Consider the following 21,226-nt stretch of genomic DNA (forward strand, 5'->3'; position numbering starts at 1 on the left):
TTGCATTGATTGCCAGGCTTTAATGCTAGCTTCTTTAAGGTTTTCCTATCTAGAGATCTCTAGTAATCCCAGATTACTTGGATGGATGTCCCATCCAACTACAAATCAGGACTGCTTGATTACCAAATCAGACTAGATTGATGTAATAATTCAGATGACATATACATTAAATGATATGAAGATACAATTCCCACATCTTGTTCTACTGCTTTTTTATGCTAGTTGTCGGTATGTAACCAGAAAAATAAGGTCACTGTGATACTGTGAAATCTGGAATCAAAGCCTTAAGTTTTGTTTGGTTTTTTGTAGTGAGGGGTAGTCTTTCAATTTCATTGTTTCTTCAGAGATTAGAACATTATCACAAAAGTGGGTGTCAACTTTAAATGCAACATAGAAGTAATTGAGTGATTCTGCATAGTTCATTGGGTTGCTTTAGAATGGTCAATCATATTCTTATCCTTTTCAGACAAAATCAATTACGTCTGGCATTTCCTTTGGTCCCACTACTGGGACAACTTTTCAGAAATCTTTCCAAATTGGCATTTGGCTCTTGAGCTTTAAAAGCTTCTTAATCCCCGGATGATTTATTCCTGTTCTCTGCTTTGTTGCTGTGCCAAAGCTGACACAACTGTTCCTTACGTAGATGCTTCTTTATGAGTTGATTCAGGCATCAGAATAACTTCAGTCTTCTTCCCTCCCAGAATGTTTCATTACCAGCGATTTACAACATTCTCTCCACAAAGCCTGTCCTAAACAAGGTAAGCTCTTTTTGTGCCTTCCGTTGCATGTCCTGCTTGAATCATATATGTAGTCTCATAACTTGAAAAGCTGGCTTGGTTAAGGCTACAATATTCCCATGATGACCAGAAGTGACCCTAGTCACTTTAACTTTTTAAGTTATACATTTTACTGTAGTGATATATTTTCCTTTTTACCCATATGTTAATTATAATTACACAGCATACCCCCCCCCCCCAATTATTGATGTTATTGATTTTTAAGTCTGTTCCTAGAGTTATTTGCTGTGCTGATTCAGAAAATTGCATCAAATGGACCACATCAGCTCTAGTTTCTTAGATATAAATATCGTGATTTTCTATGGGTGGGCAGATGGTGACTGGTAGATAACATATGATCTGTATATCAAAAACTAGAACTGATAGGGGGAAACATGCCATTTTTGGAATCAACAGGTCTGATATACCCAAGAACAGGACTAACATTTGAAGCACCAAAATGTGTATTGGCCAGTGTTATATATCCTCAGTATGCTATATAAACATATACCATATTGATAGCTTGCGATTTGCATGAGCATAAAATTAGATCTTGGTTTCCAAAACCAGATTTGTCTCCCATGTTAGAAGTATGAATAGCCTTAGTAGATCACTACTTTGTCAGCTGCAGAAGTAATGCCATGCATGAAACTGGCAGGGACCTGTTTATGCAATCAGTTAATGCATGGCATTACTTCAGGTGTGACAGCTAAACATTCTTCTTCATGGTCTTTGTGCTTCACAGCTGGGTTGTCACATTCTTCATCACTGCATTTGTTTAAGCAGAATTTGTGCAAGCATCTGGAATGAAAGCCTTTTAAAACTTGTCTTTTAAAAGTTTGTATGCATAGTTTTAAGAATTGTGTAGCCATCTATGTTTTACTTGTACTGCAACTCAGGACAGGAAAGGCTGTGATGGAAAATCTTGGAAATTGCAGTAAAAAATATCCAGAAGGCTACAATATTCCCAAGATGACCAAAAGTGACCCTAGTTATCAAGGGGTTCTGACACTTTAACTTTTAAAGTGATTCATTTTACTGTATTGATATATTTTTCTGTTGACCCAAACTAAATTTAATTTTTCTCTGTGTTTATTTAGCTGACTGTGTCAACAACACTGTTGGAAGTTTCTGATGGACGCATAGAGACATACCTGAGGGATTGTCCTGATCCCTGTAGTCCTTGGTGAGGGCTGCACTTGCCCATAGAATCAGATTAATGTGGGATGCATTTTCTCCAGGGGAAATTAGGGGAGGGAGTGGGGAGAGAATCTTAGCCTGCTGTGGGTTGGGAAATGAGCTTCTAGGCCTGGTCGTACTTCACACCAAAAATTGACCTTTAATTGACATTCTACTTTGAACTGTCTGCTTGTTTGTGTATGAAGCTAAACCCAAATGACTTTCAGTCCCTACTGCTTTGGCTAGTCATTGCTTAGATTAATCTTGCAGCACCATCCTATGCCACTTCATTTAATAGGGCATATGTGATGGAATTACAGCCCTGGGGAAAGGGACAGTTTGGAAAGCGGTGTTGTGCAGACTTGAAAGAATCCAGCGCCCCATCATGGTGCTTTGCCTGCTCCACAGTCTACCAGCTACCTCAGCATTTCACTGCTTTGTCAGCTTGAAGGAATGCTTGCATCGTTTCCATATATTTAAAATTAGGAGAGAGAATAGAGTGAGAGATGAATCCAACATAGGGGGAATATAGCTGTGTTCTGCATGCATCTGGAGAAATAAGGATCTAGAGCTGTACAGTCTTCCACATTCACAGAGATTAGGAACATATAGCCCATGAAAAACCCTGAATAAAAAATGCTAACTTTTTTACACCTGAGAAAAAAACACCTCTAGGAATTTTTAGGTCTTTCAGCCTAACTTTATGGTCAAGATCGGCTGGGAGCTAACCATAGAATTAAATTGGAGGACCTCAATATTCCTAAGAGAGCTTTTCTCTCTAGAAATCTCCAGGTCCTCTAATATGACTTGAGAAAGTCTGCCATGGGGGGGGGGGGGGTCAAAATTTGTAGGATCTAGAGATTCCTAAAAAGAACATTTAAAATAAAACCCATAAACAATAACATCTGGAAAAATCACAATGGCAAATGGTAAGGGGCTGATGCGCTCTTATAGTAGTGGTGCAGTATTCCTCACCATCACCACCTCCTCGTCAAGGCATAAATGTTGGGTAAAGCTCAATTTCCTGCCATGGTTAACTGGCCTCAAGCATGGATAGTATTAACATGGCTTTGAAATTCCTGTCTATGCCATCCCTGGAACAATATTCCCTGCCTCGTTGTTTCTGAACCTTGTGCCATTGCCTGTTCTCCAGTTGGGAAGACTAGAGAGGAAACGATGCTAAGGGAATGGCTGCCTGTGTACTGTGGAATGCATTACAGTGTCCCTATCTCATCCTTCAAACTTTTCTTTTGTGGTGCACTTACTAAAATACAGGACAGGGTTGCTTAACAAAAGTTCCTCTTTTTCCTAGTAATTAATGGAGATGATTAATGTTTCAGTACTGCTAGTCAGTATTAAGAATGTATCTTTTAACAAGTTCTCGATCATTTTACAATAAAAAAATGATAAATTATCTGTCGTGTTCTAACTTCTTGGGAAATGATACCCAATGTAGTAGTTTTGATAATGGCTATTGCACCTTCAGTATAGCCATTCCTTTTCTCCTAAATGCTTACTTTATACTCTACACAGGTTATTAATTTTATACCCCACCTGTATCTGCCTGGGAACGGTTGTCCACAATTATTGTCATATTCAGTTTGTATCTCAAGCAAGGCCAACTTCAACATAGGCTTCTTCTTTTTCATCTTAAATGACATTCACATCATCCCAGATAAGCACAATAATCTAATGTCAACTATTTTTCTTTGATTTGGAGAAACAGCCATAATAGTGCAGTGGTTTTAAATGTTGGACCAGGACTCTGCCAAACCAGGGTTTAAATCTTTTCTCAGCTGTGGAAACCCACTGGGTGAACTTGGATATGTCATTGTCTCTAAGTCTTAGAAGAAAGCAATGGCAAGCTGCCTCTGAATAAAGCTTGCCAAGCAAATTTTACATTAGGGTCACAGGAAGCATTTCATGGGGAAAAACAGCAGCCAAAGAAAGATGGAAACATTTCGTAGAATTTGAAATTAATTTTGTTAGTTTTGGCCCAACTCTTTAATCTGTTATGGTTGTTTTGAATTCTGATCCTGTCCTTTAGAGTATTAGCTATCTTTCCTAATTTGATATCATCTGCAAACTTAATAAGCATGCCCTCTAAACCTTCATCTAATTCAATAATAAAGATGTTGAACAGCCCTGAGCCCAGGACCAAACCCTACAGCCCTCCACTAGTTCTTTCCAGGTTAAAGACGAACCACTGGTGAACACCCTTTGATTTTGGTTGCTTAACAAATTACAAAATCACCTAACAGTAGTATTGTCTATCCCACATTTTACTATCTTGTTTGAAAGAAGGTCGTGGGTGACCTTGCCGAAGGCCTTACCGAAATCAAGGTCTGCTACATCCACAGCATTCCCTATATCTACCAAGCTTGTAACTCTATTGGGAAAAAAGATTAGCCAGGCAAGATTTCTTTTTGAAAAATCCTTGTTGACTTTTAGTGATTGTAACATTCTTTTGTAAATGATGACAGACTGCCTCCTTAATGATCTGCTCCAGAATCTTTTCTGGTATTGATGTCAGCCTGACTGGACAGTAATTGTTTCGGTCCTCCTTTTTCCCTTCTTGAAGATAGAGATAACATTTGCCCTGGGTTGCTGTGAGTTTTCCAGGCTGTATGGCCATGTTCCAGAAGCATTCTCTCCTGACATTTTCCCACATCTATGGCAAGCATCCTCAAGAGGTTGTGACCTCACATCCTCTGAGGATGCCTGCCACAGATGTGGCTGAAACATCAGGAAAAAATGCTTCTGGCACATGGCCATACAGCCCAGAAAACTCACAGCAACTCAGTGAGTCTGGCCATGAAAGCCTTTGACGACACATTGGAACATTTGCTTTCCTCCAGTCTGCTGGGACTTCTTCAGTTCTCAAAGATTCAGCTCCTACATATCTGAAATCCACCTAATTCTCACATCGCAACAGATATAATTGCAGTGCCATGAATTTTATTTGAAGGCGGCTTCATACAGTCCTGCCTACATCAAATGCAAGCAAATCTAGAACTAGGGTATCTCCAACCATTTGTCATCTAGTCTCTACTTGAAGCTTTTCAATGAGGCAGGATCCATCACTCCCTGTTCACATGGTAAAGGCTGCTCTTTGATGGTAGGTGAACTATGAATCCCAGCAACTACAACTCCCAAATGACAAAATCGACCCCTGCCAATCCCACCAATATTCTAATTTGGGCGTATCAGGTATCACGAACATTTAGGAAACACTGCATGACACTTTTGCATACAGCATGTTAGTTGTTCCTTAGGAGGCAACAGTGTTCCTGCAAAACAAACACTTTGCCTAAGTACCTTCTTTTAAAAAAAAATGCTTTGAATTTATAAAACTTGACTCTTCATAATTTTGTATAGCATAGTTCAAAACACACCTACTTACAAGCCAACTTTTATTAAAACTACATTTTTGAAATTGCTAAAATCACAATCAAATCATAAAAAAGACAAGACAGCAAAGAACTGTGCAGCCAGACTGAAAGCTCAGTTGTAGCCGTTTTAAGTTTTATGGGCCAAAGTTAGCGTGCCTACTCTAAAAGGCGGTGTATGAAAAACTAATTTACATTTTTATACAGATTACAATGCATGGAATTTAGTAGCCATTTTCTATATGCATCTGTAGATGAAGTAGGCCAAGGAGTTACCCTTGAAATGATTTTTCACGCACTTTGGGCTCCAAGAGTTTCTGGAAAAAGAAGAGAATACGTTCATGATTAAAGCAGTGATAAGAAATATTCTTGGCTATAATGATGATGATGTTGAGATGTCTCCAATGAAGGAACTACTGACCAATATCTCTCTCTTATATTATCTATATAAAGTATATGAGAGGATGCTATTAAACCTACTTGGACCTGTTATTGCACAACAAGCAGGCTTCAGACCATGGAAAAACTGTACAGCTCAACTTAATCTGACTGAGTGAATCGAGAAAGCACATGAGAAAGGTTGCATTACGGGAACAGGTTTTGTGGACCTTACGGCAGTGAAGCCTAGAAAAATGCTGCATAATGTCTATCATACTACCCGGAACTATGCTTTTAGAAAAACTGTCCAGACCCTCCTAGAAAACCGCAGCTTCTATGTGGAGTTTCAAGGCAGGAAAGTAGATGGAGGAGGCGAAAGAATGGTTTACCTCAAGGCAGTGTTCTTGCACCAACTTTGTTTAACATCTTTACTAACATTCAGCCACAGCCACTACTCACAAAGAGCTTTTTATATACTGATGACCTTGGCCTAACAACACAAGCAAAAGACTTTGAAACAATTGAAAACCAACTTACTAACGCCTTGAAAGATCTCTCCAGTTACTACAAAGATAACCACCTGAAGCCTAACCCTGCCAAGACACAAGTATGTGCTTTCTTCCTATGTACCCATGAAGCCAAGAGGAATTGTAAGTTATCTGGGAAGGCCAAGAGCTCGAACACTGCTCCATCCTAAATATCTTGGTGTCACCTTAGATTGAACACGAACATTTAGGAAACTGCATGAACACCAAGCACAAAGTAGCTGCACGCAATAACATCCTGTAAAAACTTAATGGTATCACATGGGGTGCAGACCCAAAATTAATAAGAACATCAGCCTTGGGCTTGTCTTACTCAACTGTTGAGTATTCCTGCCCTGTTTGGCACATGTCTACCCACACAAAGCAGATGAATATAGCACTGAACAAAACATGTACAGTAATCCCGTACTTATCGCGAGTGTTCCGTTCCGGGACCACCTTTGATAAGTGAAAATCAACAAAGTAGGGACACGCCGCCCACTCAAGTGGGCAGAGTGTCCCTACTTCGTGGCGGCCTCCTCCTTGCCACCTCCACTGCTCCCTGCCTCAGAGGGTCTTCCTTGCCAGGCTGGGGGCTCAAGCCTAGAGAGGAAGGAGCGCGGAGAGGCAAGGGGGAAGCCGCCACCACCAAGGTCCTCTTCGACAGCAGCCTCCTTCACCACCTCTGCTGCTCCCTGCCAGACTGGGCACCCAAGCCTCACGAGGAAAGAGCGTGGAGCAGCACAGGAATGAGGGGGAAGCTGCTGCCATCGTTGAGGCCCTCTTCGGCAGCGGCCTCCTCCTCGCCACCTCTGCTGCTCTCTGTGTCAAAGGGTCCCTTCCTCACCAGGCTGCGTGCCCAAGGGTCTTCCTCCAGGATCAAACCAAGAATGGGCAACTTGGAAGTCCCTGAACAGACTCAGAAGTGGAGTGGGCATATCAAAATACAACCTGGCAAATGGCACTACCTAGAACAGTAGTTCTCAACCTGTGGGTCTCCAGAGGTTTTGACCTTCAACTCCCAGAAATCCTAAGAGCTGGTAAACTGGCTGGGATTTCTGGGAGCTATAGACCAAAACACCTGGGGACCCACAGCCTGAGAACCACTGACCTAGAAGAACCCTCCACCTTGTACAACTGCGGAGCAGAACAAACAACTCCACATCTGTATGCGTGCCCACAATGCCCTGCCGCATGCACAGAAGAATTAAAGCTACAGACAATGTGGTGGCTGTTGCCCACCTGGGATGTTAGGACTTGCAGTCCACTCAAATCCTGAGAGCAATGTGAACTCCCACCAATGATGAATCTGGACCAACCTTGGTATACACACATACCCCTCATGAACAACTTGAAATACTGGGGGGAGGGGGGCAGGCTGAACCAGTATGATGAGAACTGTAATCCACCAACATCCAGGGAGCACTGTGAACCCCACTGACACTGGATCTTTACCAAACTTGGCACACATACTAAACATGACCAATTTAAAGTACTGGAGGGGTTGTTGGGGTGGCCCCAAGATGATGGGTGTTGCAGTTCATCCACACCCAGAGGACAAAGAACTACAAATATCAACTTCTTCCACTGAAATAAATGGGAAAGCACCAATGGGTGCATTGCTGATCCTGCATCTATCAGATGATATGACAGAATGAAATGGGAGTAGTACTGGTGCACCAAACTGCCCTTCATCCACATGGCTAAATCCATTAACTGGATCACAAATACATCAAACAAATATGAGTAAAATAGCTCTGTCAACACTCGGTTTGCTCCAATTAACACTAAAAAGTTAATTGTTCAAAGTTTTCATGTTCACTAGAGTATTTAAACTGCATTAAGTAAAATTGTAAAATTAAGTTAAGGAGGACAGCAAAGACATTAAAGGACCTCACCAGGTTCTTTCAGGATTTGAGGATCTCCCACTAAATCTTCACCATGGTTTTCTGCACTGGCCAGTATTTCTGAAGTAATATTGTTAGTCTGAGCCTCCGCCTCCATTGTTTTCATCAGCTCTTCCTGGAAATTGATTAAAATTAGATTAGTTCTTATAAATTTAATATTCTTAACTGCCTTCTCTGTATGATACTTTCAAAACAAACCAAAAAAAAAAAAGATTTTCAAGAAATGTACCTCAGAATAGACTGCAAGTTTAAGGGATACATCTTCAACTTTCACAAAGTCATCCTCATCAGATTTCTGACTGTTATTTCCAGAACCAGTTTCCTGTTGTCAGAACATGGTTGTTATTAACTTATACAGTCAGCCTTCCATCCACAGATTCAAGCATTTGTGGCTTGAAAATATTAACAGAAAAGAAAACAAGAATGATCCAAAAAGCTATACCATTATATAAAGGGTGCTATTTAACTACGTCATTCTTTATAATGGGACTTGAGCATCTATGGATTTTACTATCCGTGTGGAGTCTAAAACCAAACCTCAGTGGATACCAAGATCCCTCTGTATAACCAATGTTGAGCTATTGCCATGCGATTTGATTTGGATGGAGAGCAGCGATATACCTTTAGACCAGTGGTTCTCAACCTGTGGGTCCCTAGATGTTTTGGCCTTCAACTCCCAGAAATCCTAACAGCTGGTAAACTAGCTGGGATTTCTGGAAGTTGTAGGCAAAAATACCTGGGGAGCCACAGGTTGAGTATCACTGCTTTATACCATTAAAATCTATGAGATCAATTAATTGATGCAATTTAGATAATGGAGCAGATTATTCATTTTAAAGCTGTAACATCCCAAGTGGAAAATCTGTTCTCTTGGGGGAAAATGTATTGTTAATGGGGAGTACAGCTGGTGTATCCCATTTGAACAGAAATGGGGGGAAAGGATTTAGTCCTGGTATGGGCAAACCCAGGCCCAGGGGCCGGATGCGGTCCCCTGGGCTCTTTTCTCAGGACCTTCTCTCTCACACCATCCTATCCTTCCTTCCTTCTCTATTTCCTTCCTCCTACCATCTCTTCCCTTTCTCCCTTCCTCCTTTTCACCTTTCCTTCCTTCCCTCTTTCCTCCCTCCTTCCCCTCTTTCTCCTCCCTCCCATCCTTCCCCTTTGTCTTTCCTTCCTCCTTTCCTCCCTCCCTTACTTCCTTCCCTTTCACCCTTCCTTCCCTCTTTCCTCCCTCCTCCTTCCCTCTTTCTCATTCTCTCCTTCCCTCTCTCCCTTACTTCCCTCTTTCTCCACCCGCTTCCTTCACTTTCACCGTTCCCTCTCACCTTCCCTCTCACCTTCCCTCTCTCCTTCCTTCCTTCCTTCCTTCCTTCCTTCCTTCCTTCCTTCCGTTTTTCTCTCCCATCCACCATCTCATCCTGACCAAAGCTAACCCTTTTAGAATCCAAATATTTCCAGTCTTTCCTTCACTTTCAGCCTTCAAAAGAGAGGAGGGAGAGGTGGAAAGGGCAGAGAGGGTGCTTGGGGAGAACTCCTCTCCCTCCCAGCCTGCCCACCCTGCTCCGGCCCACCATGTGGCCCCCAAGTTAAAAAGTTTGCCCATGCCTGATTTAGTCCCTCCATTACATATTGATGAACAAAACTTAGGAATTTAAATCACTTTTCACCCCCAATTTAATATTTAAAGGAAGATGCACAGCTGTGCCTCATCTGTACGAATACATACATATTCATTCACCAACACAGGAGACTCTGTATCTGGACTGTCAACCACAGAGCTTTCAGGCGTTCCCAATGAAGATTTGGTGGGTTCTTCATGTACAGTAACTGATGCATGGCTTTCGTTTTCTGCTAACGGCAAGTCTTGTTCTTCTATTACTATAGTGCTTGGATTGAGATCCTCAGCAGCACCAACAGGGATGGGCTTTGTATCTTCTATAATGTTAAGATACTGAGGCACAACAGCAGGTGAATCCAGGTCACCTAAAAAAAAGACCACAGCAGTTTGCTACAGAGCCTGGAAAAGTACTTGAGGCATTTCGTATTACTTGGAAGAAGTATAGAAAGGATAGAGTAATATGAACACCATAGTTCAGAAGTGCTAAAGACACTTCAAAAGGCCTAATGAAAAGGAGACTAAGAGACTCAATCCTTAGATGGCAACACAGGGATCCTGTAAAAATGGGTATCAAGGAAACTGTAATTTTGAAAGTCTTTACATAGAGCATATGAGTCTGTAAAATGGTCAAAATGGACAAACTAACGTGCTTAAATAACTAATAACCACACAAAAAATTGCAAGAGTGAGATTTCAAGACTATATATACACTTCGTAATACTTATTAACCCCTCACTTAAGAATCTTTGAATAAGAGAAGCTGGTACCCCCTAAATAGATTGGGATCATTGGGGTAGAATAATGATACATAGTAATTTTTGTCTGCACAATACTAATTTACTAACTAACAGATGAAACTAAACATTTAAATTAAATTAAAATTAAAATTTGATAGAAGAATTAAAAGAAATAATGTAAATAAGAACAATGACGCTGAGCTTTTAATGAAGAAATGCTGGAGAAGATGACAAGAAGAACACGGAATAATACAAAAAATATAAGGAGAGACAATTATTATTCCTTTTTTTTCTTATATATATATGGAATCTCCCTTGGCAACATACTAGGTATTTGTAAAGAGTTAACCTATTAACAATAACTCCATTAACCTCACCCTCCCTTTTAAGTCAACGACTTAAACCAAGAAATAGTTTTCTAAGATCTACAGAGACACTCGCTGGAATACCCCAGCAAGCAAGAGTCCAAAAGTGGCAGGCTCAAACCCAGAACCTCAATCAATGGCTGATGCCAAATGAGAGACTCCCCCCTGGGCACTCAGAAAACTGGGTGACTTGGAAGGCGCTGAACAGACTACACTCTGGCACCATGAGATGCAGAGCCAATCTTCAGAAATGGGGCTACAAAGTGGAATCCACGACATGTGAGTGTGGAGAAAAGCAAACTACAGACCACCTGCTGCAATGCAACCTGAGCCCTGCCACATGCACAATGGAGGACCTACTTGCGGCAACACCAGAGGCACTCCAACTGGCCAGATACTGGTCAAAGGACATTTAATCAACTACCAAGCTTGCAAATTCTGTGTTTTGTCTGTTTGGTTGATTGGTTGGTTGGTTGCTGATGACACGATAAATAAATAAATAAATCCTCCCTTTTTTCCTTTTTATCCGACTTTCATTTTCACCTCCTGTGTGAAAATATCTGGAAATATTCAATAAAAATACCTGCATTTTTTTAAAAAATACCTAATAGAGTTATCACCATTTAAATTTGGTCAGGTAAACATTACATTTTACATTGCTATCCTAAATGTATTCGTACAAAAAAACCCCAAAGCCCACTGATTTCAACAGGGATTTCTTCCAGGTAAATAGGCATAAAGTTGCAGTATCCTGCACTAGAAGCTGGCAATAAAGGCAACAAAGCTGTACATAAATAATGTATTTTACACAGCATGTACCTAAACCGGACAGATGAGCATTTTGTGGCAAGCTAGATCTTACTGTCAAGATAATCCAAACCCAACTATTTGACAGTTGTACAAAATTAACTCTTTTTAATCTATCCTCCACAATTAGTTGTTTTATATTTTAAAGGAGATGATCAAAGTTTTAATCATGTGAACAATGATTAAATGCAGGAGGCAGCCAGGCTTTGAAGCTGCAAGGGTATTAAATGCTAATCAACCTGGCCAATTGCAACATTCACACTTGCCTCAAATGGACAAGACTTCTTTCTCCCACCCTGGACATTCCACACATATATAAACTCACTAGTTTCACAACCTCTGAGGGTGCCTGCCATAGATGTGGGCAAAATGCCAGGAGAGAATGCTTCTAGAACACAGCCATACAGTCTGAAAAACTCACAGCAACCCATGTGAACAATGCTTACTTTTTCAAGGTTTCATTAAATGGTAATTCCTTTGTTAAAAAAAAAACCTGTGTCGTTTTGAAAGAATAGAGATCTGAACAAGGTAATTCATGCTGTTAATCAGCATTCATAACATCAATTTTTATGCCATGTCAAATAACAGAAAACTTGGTAATGAGAACTGGCTAAATAAAGAGTTTTAAAATAGCATATTTCATTATTTAGTATACAATACATCCTAATTATAATAGCCTTTAAAAACGTATCTGATAAAAATAATGCAGCTGTGCATATGTATGAATATTAAAAATAAATGATCTAATGAAAATTAGTCCTTTTGAAAAACGAATCACTCTACCTTTAGCCACAGATTCTTGTTCAGAAAGCACTGTGATACAATCATCTGAATTTTCAGATTTGGGTTGTGAAATCTGTAAAAAATTTAAATACAGATCAAAACAGTAAACGTCTACAAATTTCAACCACATTTTAATTATTCATAAAATAGTGCTCTGATGCTTCCTGCATGCAGACTAGGCATGTGTCCAGTCAATATGAATGCAATTTACAATTCAAAAAGCAGAAAGAAAAAAACCATCACAATGCTCCACAATGTCTAGTTTAGAAACAAAATGTATGCAGTTACATTTTTTGTTCCCAATGTATGACCTTAATATGGATGAATAAAGTCATTTCCTTCCTGAGTCTTCCTAGTTTTAAAAACTAGTCTTAAAGCTTGTTTATCAAGTTAAAATTTTGGGAGCATTTTCATCACCTTTGTACATATTAAAAAATGTTACACAAACCAATTCATTTAAGAAGGTTAACAAATTTTCCCAAGGAACAGCGAACCATAAAGATCCAATATTATCCAAAGTTGTCTTATACCTGCTCCTGTTCATTTTCAGCAGTAGTTTCATTGTTTGCTTGGAGGGAGGTTTGGACATCTACAGGCCCTTCTTCAAATTCATCTATTTCTTCATCTTCATTTTCATCTTCTCCACTTCCATAATTAGTTAGAGCCTGGGTTTCTGCTTTAGACAAGCCTGAAATAAAATTTAAGAGTAAACTAAATATTGTGTATGTATTATCAAGCATTATAAAATCGGCTATCACCCTAGGCAGCAAACTTCATATTGAAATGGATTAATAAATGCATTACAAGTCAAGTCTCCCTTACTCAAAATGTTTTGGATTTTGAAAGAAAAATTGGATTTTGGAATACTTTTATTTGCATATATGTACATAATGGACTATTTTGGAGAAGAGACTCAACTCTAAACAAAAAAACCAACAACATATGTATTTCATCTACATCTTATACCTGGAGCCCCTGGTGGCGCAGTGGGTAAAACCCCTGTGCCGGCAGGACTGAAGACCAACAGGTTGCAGGTTCAAATCCAGGGAGAGGCAGATGAGCTCCCTCTATTAGCTCCAGCTCCTCATGCGGGGACATGAGAGAAGCCTCCCACAAGGATGATAAAGATATCAAATCATATGGGCATCCCCTGGGCAACGTCCTTGCAGACGGCCAATTCTCTCACACTAGAAGCGATTTGCAGTTTCTCAAGTTGCTCCTGACACGACATATGTGTATTAAGGCTATGTGTATTAAGATGTGTGTGTGTGTGTGTGTGTGTACACACACACACATACACACACACCTTAATACACATAGCCTGAAGGCACGATATTTTTTATTATTTTTTTACATAAAACCAAATAAAAGCAAAGGTCATCTAGACTATTTTTTTAAAAAATGTAAATCTCCATAACCATTTGGGAAATAGGATTCATAACCTTTTTGAAAAACCACTGGTCACAGGAAAGGCATGACCTTGATAGAAGTCACAACCTTTTGAAAAATCATGTTCACCAGCATTCATGCAAAGCAACTGGATCACTCAGCTGTTAAACTTACGCACCTAGTTATGTCTTTGAACTGTTAGGGACAAAGACATCCCAATGCACAAAAAACATATATTCATCAGAGTTTCAGAATTGTTCCTTTAGTTGCCCCAAAAAATATAGTCTCCCTTAAAATATATTTGCATTTAAATTATGCTCTCAAGAGACAAAATAGTCTTCTTTAAAAGTAACAGAGTTGATGTACTCACAAAACTTCATGTATACAGCATACAGGTGCTTTGCTTATGAATCTAATTACAATATGATGTTAGGTAGTGTCTCTGTGTAGGTAACACAGGGCATCTTACTTAGAGACCATTGAACAATGGAGCCTAATAGCTTCTATATAGCATACTACTCCTATATTGAAGACTAAACTGTACTCACAGCTGCTGATGCAAACACACAGCGAAGTCTAAAAGCATAAAGATACCTTCTACTCTCTCTAAGAATCTAATAGCTTCTACCTCTAAAGCACAATAAAACGGAGTCTTAGTCCTGAACATGTCCAGACCTGATCACATGTTCTGCAGCACCTCCCACAACAAAGAGGTTATGTAAAATTGCAAACCAATACACACATAAAATGCAGTAAGCAATTATATACATAACAAACAAATAGTGGAGGCTTGAGAAAGTTGCTATTTCCAACAATTTTAGTGTATTTTGGATAAGACATGCTCAATCTGTAATACGTATTACATATTCTCTTATCTATAAATTATTAATTTTTAATCTCATTCTTATGAGAGAAGTATAAAAGTTATGACAGAATCTGTGAAAATGACTTACTTATAGACACTGGGCAACTCTCATTCTCTTCTTCTTCCTGATCCGAAGCATCTGATCTAATAGTTCTAGGCACTTCTCTATTATTGAATATTGCTGATTCATGAACTTGCTTAATAGTTTCAGATTCATCTTTATCCTAGACATAAACAAAAGTCACGTTCCATACATGCTTACAGCATTTAGATTCACCCATTTTGTCTAATATGAATGTCAATTCTACAGCACCCTTGTAAAGTAACATTACTGTTTCACTAAGGCTGAAGAGAAAAAAAACCTAACAAACAAATGAGTTAAAAATGGAAACACCAAAGCTGTTTCAAGACACTGCAATACATTTTTTACATATCTCGTTGAATTATTTTTCAATAATTATTGCATTGAAGAAAAATGTTTATTAGGTTTGAAATGATCACTTCTCAGGAAATTTCTATCCAGTGTGTTTAAAATTACATTAAATTTGCAAATTTTTATTAAAAGATAAGGTCTTTTTCTCCAAAGTCTTGAAAAAAAAACTTACCTTATCTTCATCAATATCTTCAGTAGATGAACAAGCTCCTCCTTCAAGTGCTCTTTTTGCCTTAAAAAAAGATGTGTTTTAAGTTCTAAACCAAGCAAACAATCACGTGCTAGAAAAATCAAATATTGGACTCACTCTAGTAAAGAAATCAATTTGATTTCTTATCACAAGACAGCTATTTACATTTTAATTGTATTGTTTTAAATAAGTTGTCAGCATTTTTGAATCCCATTATTGAGAGAAAGGTGGAGTATATATGTATGAATGAATGAATGCATGAGGTGAATATATTCCTGGTCACTTATTGTGCTGTAATAAATTTAAAGTTATGTCAAATATTCTTCAACTTTCTAAATGAGAATCAAATATGTTAAAATGGGAATAATTTCCAGGATTTAGGAGTGGGGTTGAGTTTTTTTATATTGTAAGCACATTCATTCTGCTTATTTCCATATTGCTCCTATTTACAAGCACCAAAGATGTTCTTTGGTGTGTTATATACAACTCCGGTAGGAACAAACCACAGCCATTATTAAAGATAAAGCCCATGAACAAAGATATATGACTTGTCCCAACACAGAAGAACAAGAAGTTTCTGAAAAGCACTTATAGACATGTTAGTAAACTTCCCTCAGTGAGGAGAATGTAAGAAAGCATGCAGCTCTGCTTTTAAAGTATTCAACATGATTAGCTTTCTCCAACTTAGGGCCCTCCCAGTGTTTTAGATTACAATTCCCATCAACCACATCACAGGAAGTAGTCTGGAGTTATGGAAATTGAAGTCCAAAATCTGAACAAAAGATTGAGCTAGATATTGACTTCAAAGGAGAATGCAGGCCAAATGACAAATATCAAGGAAAAATAGTATCCATTGTTCAATTTAAATTTACACAAGTCAAAGTGGCAAGTTACAAATTCTACTGTGAAAATAGCAAAGTTGATCAAATGTAAAATGGTCTTGGAAAAAAATTGAAAAGATACAAAATGCAATTTTGTCCATTCTTTAGGAAGTTTAAATATATAAAAAGTGTATTTATGAAAATTTAACATGTGATATTAACCTCTTTGGCATAAGACTGCATTGCTCCATCTTCTTCCACTTTTCTTTTACATCTTTGCTTTACAGTCAAACTATTGTTGTCTAAGTCTTGCATAAGTTTGAAGAAGGCTAGTTCGTTGAATAATACTTCAGAAATTTCCACTAGAAGGTCTTCCCCACAATCCTTCAGTTTCTTGCCAGCAAATTTTGCCAGTGAATCCTGTGGAAAAAGAAATTTGGGTTTATTAGTTGAAAGGCATCACTTATCTCTCCAATAACTAAGATTGACATCCATACGTCAAAGTAAAGGTTTCCCCTTGATATTAAGTCTTGTCGTGTCTGTCTCGGGGGGGGGGGGGGGGGTGATGCTTATCTCAATTTCTAAGCCGAAGAGCCGGCATTGTCCATAGACGCCACCAAGGTCATGTGGCTGGCATGAGTGCATGGAGTGCTGTTACCTTCCCACCAGAGCAGTACCTATTCATCTACTCCCATTTGCATGTTTTCAAACTGCTAGGTTGGCAGAAGCTGGGGTTAAGAAGGGAAGCTCACCCGCTCCCTGGATTTGAACCGCCGACCTTTTGGTCAGCAAGTTCAGCAGCTCAGCAGTTTAACCCACTTCACCCCCAGGGACTCCTAGGATTACATCCATGGGATTACATAATTTCACTCACAATCACCGTTACTACTTGATTGACTTGCTTAAGGTCATGTAGTGAGTATTGTGGTCAAATATGGCATTGAACTTGAATCTTCTTCAATTCAAGCCCAAGATGGTTCACTAATATCACATGTACTCTTATACACACAACAGTGATTAACATACAAAGATAGATTACAATGAAATGCCAACTTTTGAGAAGTCTAAAGCAGAAATACAAGTGACATTCTAAGCATGAAACTCTCCTGTACAAATCTTATTGACATTTCCAACTCTAAAATAAAACTAATAACAGTCAGATAGTTTTTTAAAGACTATGAGAAGCTGATACTAAATGTGAATGCTCATTCCAGGGAGGGTGAACCAGTAGGAATTGAAGCAGGAGGAGATGAGGACAGACAAAGGTTAATTTTAGGTAAAATAATAATAATAATAATAATAATAATAATAATAATAATAAGCATCATCATCATCATCCTTTATTTCTAGACCACCCTCTTTCCCCAATGGGGCTCAGGGCAGTTTACACATACAAAAAGGCAAGCACTCAATGCCTCAGATGAGTAGCTTTTTTAGCCTGGGAGGTGACAGGAATGAACCTAGTCCTTCTCTGTCCAAATCAGGTGGGTTTCCATGGCCAAGGGGTGATTCAAACCCTCGTCTCCTACAACCCTAGTCCAACACTACACCACCCTGGTTTTAGGCCAAATAATGTACATACTGACCTGCAATATGCTACCAAGTTGCTTATGAAATATCTTCACAAATTCTTTGCTTTCATCATTTTGCTGAGTAAGGGTTAAGACCATGCGTCTTACTGAAGTCAAAAGCTGAGTAGAACATACCTCATCCATGTGCTCCTAGGGTAATATTAAAAGTATATTACTCTGCAAAAGAACTCTTTTTCAGAAAAAACCTAACATTTTGTTTTATTTATTAGTCCATATACAACTGTTGCTTCCAACTAAAGTATACCCAGTGAATCAATGGAATCTACACTACTCTTTACTTAGCATTCATCTATTTATTCAAGAGACTACTTTAAAGCCAGCAATTGCATTTAGGCTACTGAATAAAAGATAAATTATTTCAGATTGTATAGTGATACTTTGAGATAAGAGTTTTATTTGTTCTGTAACTGAGTTAACTCAAAACACTCTTATGTCAAAGCAAATTTCCCACTGAAATGCTATTAATCCATTCCAGCCCCCTAAACCTTCACTTCTAATTTTTTTGCTTCCTGTTTTTAAATAAAATGTAGTTTATAAATAATGACTAATGTATAAATACACATTCCCGTGGAAAAGGAAAGAAAGATCAACTTTAAATTGATAGAATCACAAAGTTGTGACAAGCACAAAGTGCATGAAGCATGAATAAAAACCACACAAAATCAACTAACCCAAACTTTTTCAAAGCAGACAAGAGCAAATCAGACATCAATCTCCTAAAGCAGACAAGAGGCACAGAAACTTCTCCCTTGAAGCCCTAAAGCCCTGTACTCTCATGCAAGCACTTGCTCTTAACTCAAAACACTCCTTGTATGTCAAAGCAAAACCAGACTGAGCAACTGCTCTTAACTCAAAATGCTCTTATGTTAGGAAGCTCATAAGTAGAGGCTCCACTGTACTATTAGTCTATGTTTTATATACATATACTGAATCTGTCAATTTCGCCAAGGGTGCTTCAGGTACCAAGTGCTATGTTCTCACACAGAAAAGTAGTGCTTTGCTTAACCATAGTTTCTGCATCTTTACGTCTCTCCTCCCAAACACAAATCTGGTTGTAGATAACGTTTGTTTTCATTATGTACTAATACTATTGTTCTGATCTTGTACATGTCATGGGAATAAATATTTATCACTTCAGGAGAGAACAATGTTTCTAAGCCTGCAACTTTCTGGAAAAAACATATTGTTTGATTTCTGTTTACTTCAACGAGAAATTTGATTACCTTCAGGAAGGGGATGACCTCTTTCATAATAGCTTTAATTTGCCGATCAAGCTGCTGAGTATCTATTCGAGGGCAAGGAACAGCCGACACTTCAGTAGGCTGTGCTGCACTGTGACTCTCAACTACATCTGAACCTTCACAAAAAGAAAGTACAATCAAGTAAGTGTTCACAAAACTGCTGTTTAAAATAGGTAACTTTGTCTGGCTAACTGATTTATACCACTTACACAGTTTACTATAGCCATAATACTTATTCAAAGAAATAAAGTGACATTCATCAAGTGTAAAAATATCAACTGCTTGGAAATAACATCAAATACGTATGCCCAGAGGACAATAAGAAGGCACAATAGGTCCAGACAATATCTGTCTTGAAAACTATCTGACAAATATTTATGCCAGGTCTACACAACATAGGGCCCTCAGCCAGATGTGACCCGAAAAGGGCTTCCGTGCAGCCCATGGAAGCAGCTGGGCTTCCTGATTGGCAGGGTGGCCCACCAAAAAGATTTTTGGCCAAGTTGTGCAGTCCTGATCCATACGTTTCTTTGAAACAATATGAGAGAAAATAGTGACAAATGAACAAACATATACCTTCCAGCTTAGAAGAAGAAACACCATCTTCTGAGTCAAGGTTATTTTCAGCAGCCATTTTCATCCGTTCATACTCTCTCATCCGAGCCAGTGCCTGATCTAGGTGAATTACAGTGTTGCCTACAACAAAAACTTTTATTATGTTTTGAAAAATCAAACAGATTAAACTTACTCTATTAAAGAAAAAAAATGTTTATTGTTGGAATAAAAAGTACACCAGTGAAATCTCTGCTGAGTAAGATCTCTATGATAGCCCTTTCCCAATCCATGCTTACCAAGATCATCAGTAGCAAAGGGTTCAAAATTTGAAGATATAGACATAGTGCTGCCATTGTCTGCATCATTTTTCTCACACTCTCTACAGGCTCCTTGGTCAAAATTCTTCTCAAATGTCTCCTAAAAATCATGCAGTAAAATAAGTTGGCAAATATGCTTCCACTAACAATGAGCCACTCTCAACACTATTTTCATAAGCTATAAAAGACTATAAAAGTTTCAGAACAACTTCAAGTATACATGCATCAAACCAATTCTTCAGTCGCATGCATCAAATAAAAAAGCTGGAAAAGAATCTTAAACTGGATTACTATGAATTTTTCTCCACGAAGAATCTAACAAAAAGTTTCAAAGTTTTACTAGCAAAGAACGTTAAATTGTATTAATAAAAATATTCTCTAGGAAGCATCTAATCTGCATAATTAAGTAAATCTAATGATCACAAGGGACAGGAAATATTCAGGAATGAGATATTATGTTAAAATTATTCCTAACATTTTCTGGGTTAAATGTATGCAATTTAATCCAGAAATCACCCTGAATAGATCAACTCACAGTTTAACATTAACATTCTTAATAATGCTGCTGTCAAAGCAGTTTGATTTATGGTGACTATGAATGACAGAATATTTATTTCTTTATTTATTTATAAAGCATCCTTGTCATTCAATACAAAATCAAAAACACCTGGTTGTTTAAAAGCAACCACCCATTATTAGATAAAGGGAGACAGGAGATTTCGGCCCCTTCTACACTGCCATATAATTCAGTTCAAAGCAGAGAATCTATGACTCCCTTAAGCCAGGGTGAGGGGTGATCACAATTGTTAGGATGGGAGTACAAATTACATTTAAGTGCCTGCAGAACACCATGCATGTCTACTCACAGGCAATTCTCTGTTCAATGTAACACAAAAAAATAATTGCAGGACAACGCAATAAATATTTTTTAAAAAAGCTTACATCATCTGTAGTTGCAAGGCTTTCACTAGGAGTAAGCTCTGAATTTGATCCTACCCAAGCTGCTGAGCTCAGTGGTTTTGAACATTCTCCTTTTTCATTATCATCTGAAGCATGTTTGGTCACTATATCCTATATAAGGCAAAACCTCTGTTAAAATTATATTGTGGAAACTTTCATTTCGCAGTAGTAGTAATTGTAGTAATAATAATAACAGCAACAATAGAATCATGACATTTCAAATACCTGTAAAGCATACAATGCTCTTTGCCTCAAATAATCTGTATTTAGCATCTGTAGCTCATGAAAAAGCTCAATCAGAAAATGAGGCCGAGATTCATTTTGTGATATCAAAGTAGCAACCTCAGAATAAATGGTGTCTCGCAAAGCTTCAAACATAGAAAGGTCACTGCCTGTTTCT

At 38.4% G+C, this 21,226-nt stretch overlaps 2 protein-coding genes across 12 annotated transcripts in view; one reads left to right on the forward strand and one right to left on the reverse strand.

Annotated features, from left to right (window-relative positions):
- ASAH1 (N-acylsphingosine amidohydrolase 1) overlaps positions 1-3,369 on the forward strand; it is a 31,750-nt gene extending 28,381 nt beyond the window's left edge. Inside the window, exons 13-14 of the mRNA XM_060778584.2 lie at positions 702-758; positions 1,877-3,369. Coding sequence (XP_060634567.2) covers positions 702-758; positions 1,877-1,966 — 147 coding nt within the window. The 3' untranslated portion in view covers positions 1,967-3,369. The remainder of the gene's footprint in view (positions 1-701; positions 759-1,876) is intronic.
- Positions 3,370-5,354: 1,985 nt separating this feature from the next.
- PCM1 (pericentriolar material 1) overlaps positions 5,355-21,226 on the reverse strand; it is a 57,214-nt gene continuing 41,342 nt past the window's right edge. For all 11 annotated transcript variants that reach the window (XM_067468747.1, XM_067468752.1, XM_067468751.1 and 8 more), the window contains 15 exons: positions 21,052-21,224; positions 20,809-20,937; positions 19,846-19,966; positions 19,571-19,690; positions 18,977-19,110; positions 17,748-17,882; positions 16,384-16,581; positions 15,323-15,382; positions 14,806-14,941; positions 12,994-13,151; positions 12,464-12,536; positions 9,880-10,136; positions 8,383-8,475; positions 8,145-8,268; positions 5,355-5,661 (listed from right to left, as the gene is read on the reverse strand). In XM_067468747.1, coding sequence (XP_067324848.1) covers positions 5,636-5,661; positions 8,145-8,268; positions 8,383-8,475; positions 9,880-10,136; positions 12,464-12,536; positions 12,994-13,151; positions 14,806-14,941; positions 15,323-15,382; positions 16,384-16,581; positions 17,748-17,882; positions 18,977-19,110; positions 19,571-19,690; positions 19,846-19,966; positions 20,809-20,937; positions 21,052-21,224 — 1,937 coding nt within the window. In that variant the 3' untranslated portion in view covers positions 5,355-5,635. The remainder of the gene's footprint in view (positions 5,662-8,144; positions 8,269-8,382; positions 8,476-9,879; positions 10,137-12,463; positions 12,537-12,993; positions 13,152-14,805; positions 14,942-15,322; positions 15,383-16,383; positions 16,582-17,747; positions 17,883-18,976; positions 19,111-19,570; positions 19,691-19,845; positions 19,967-20,808; positions 20,938-21,051; positions 21,225-21,226) is intronic.

This window comes from Anolis sagrei, chromosome 5 (assembly GCF_037176765.1).
Source record: "Anolis sagrei isolate rAnoSag1 chromosome 5, rAnoSag1.mat, whole genome shotgun sequence".
Lineage (NCBI taxonomy): Eukaryota > Metazoa > Chordata > Lepidosauria > Squamata > Dactyloidae > Anolis > Anolis sagrei.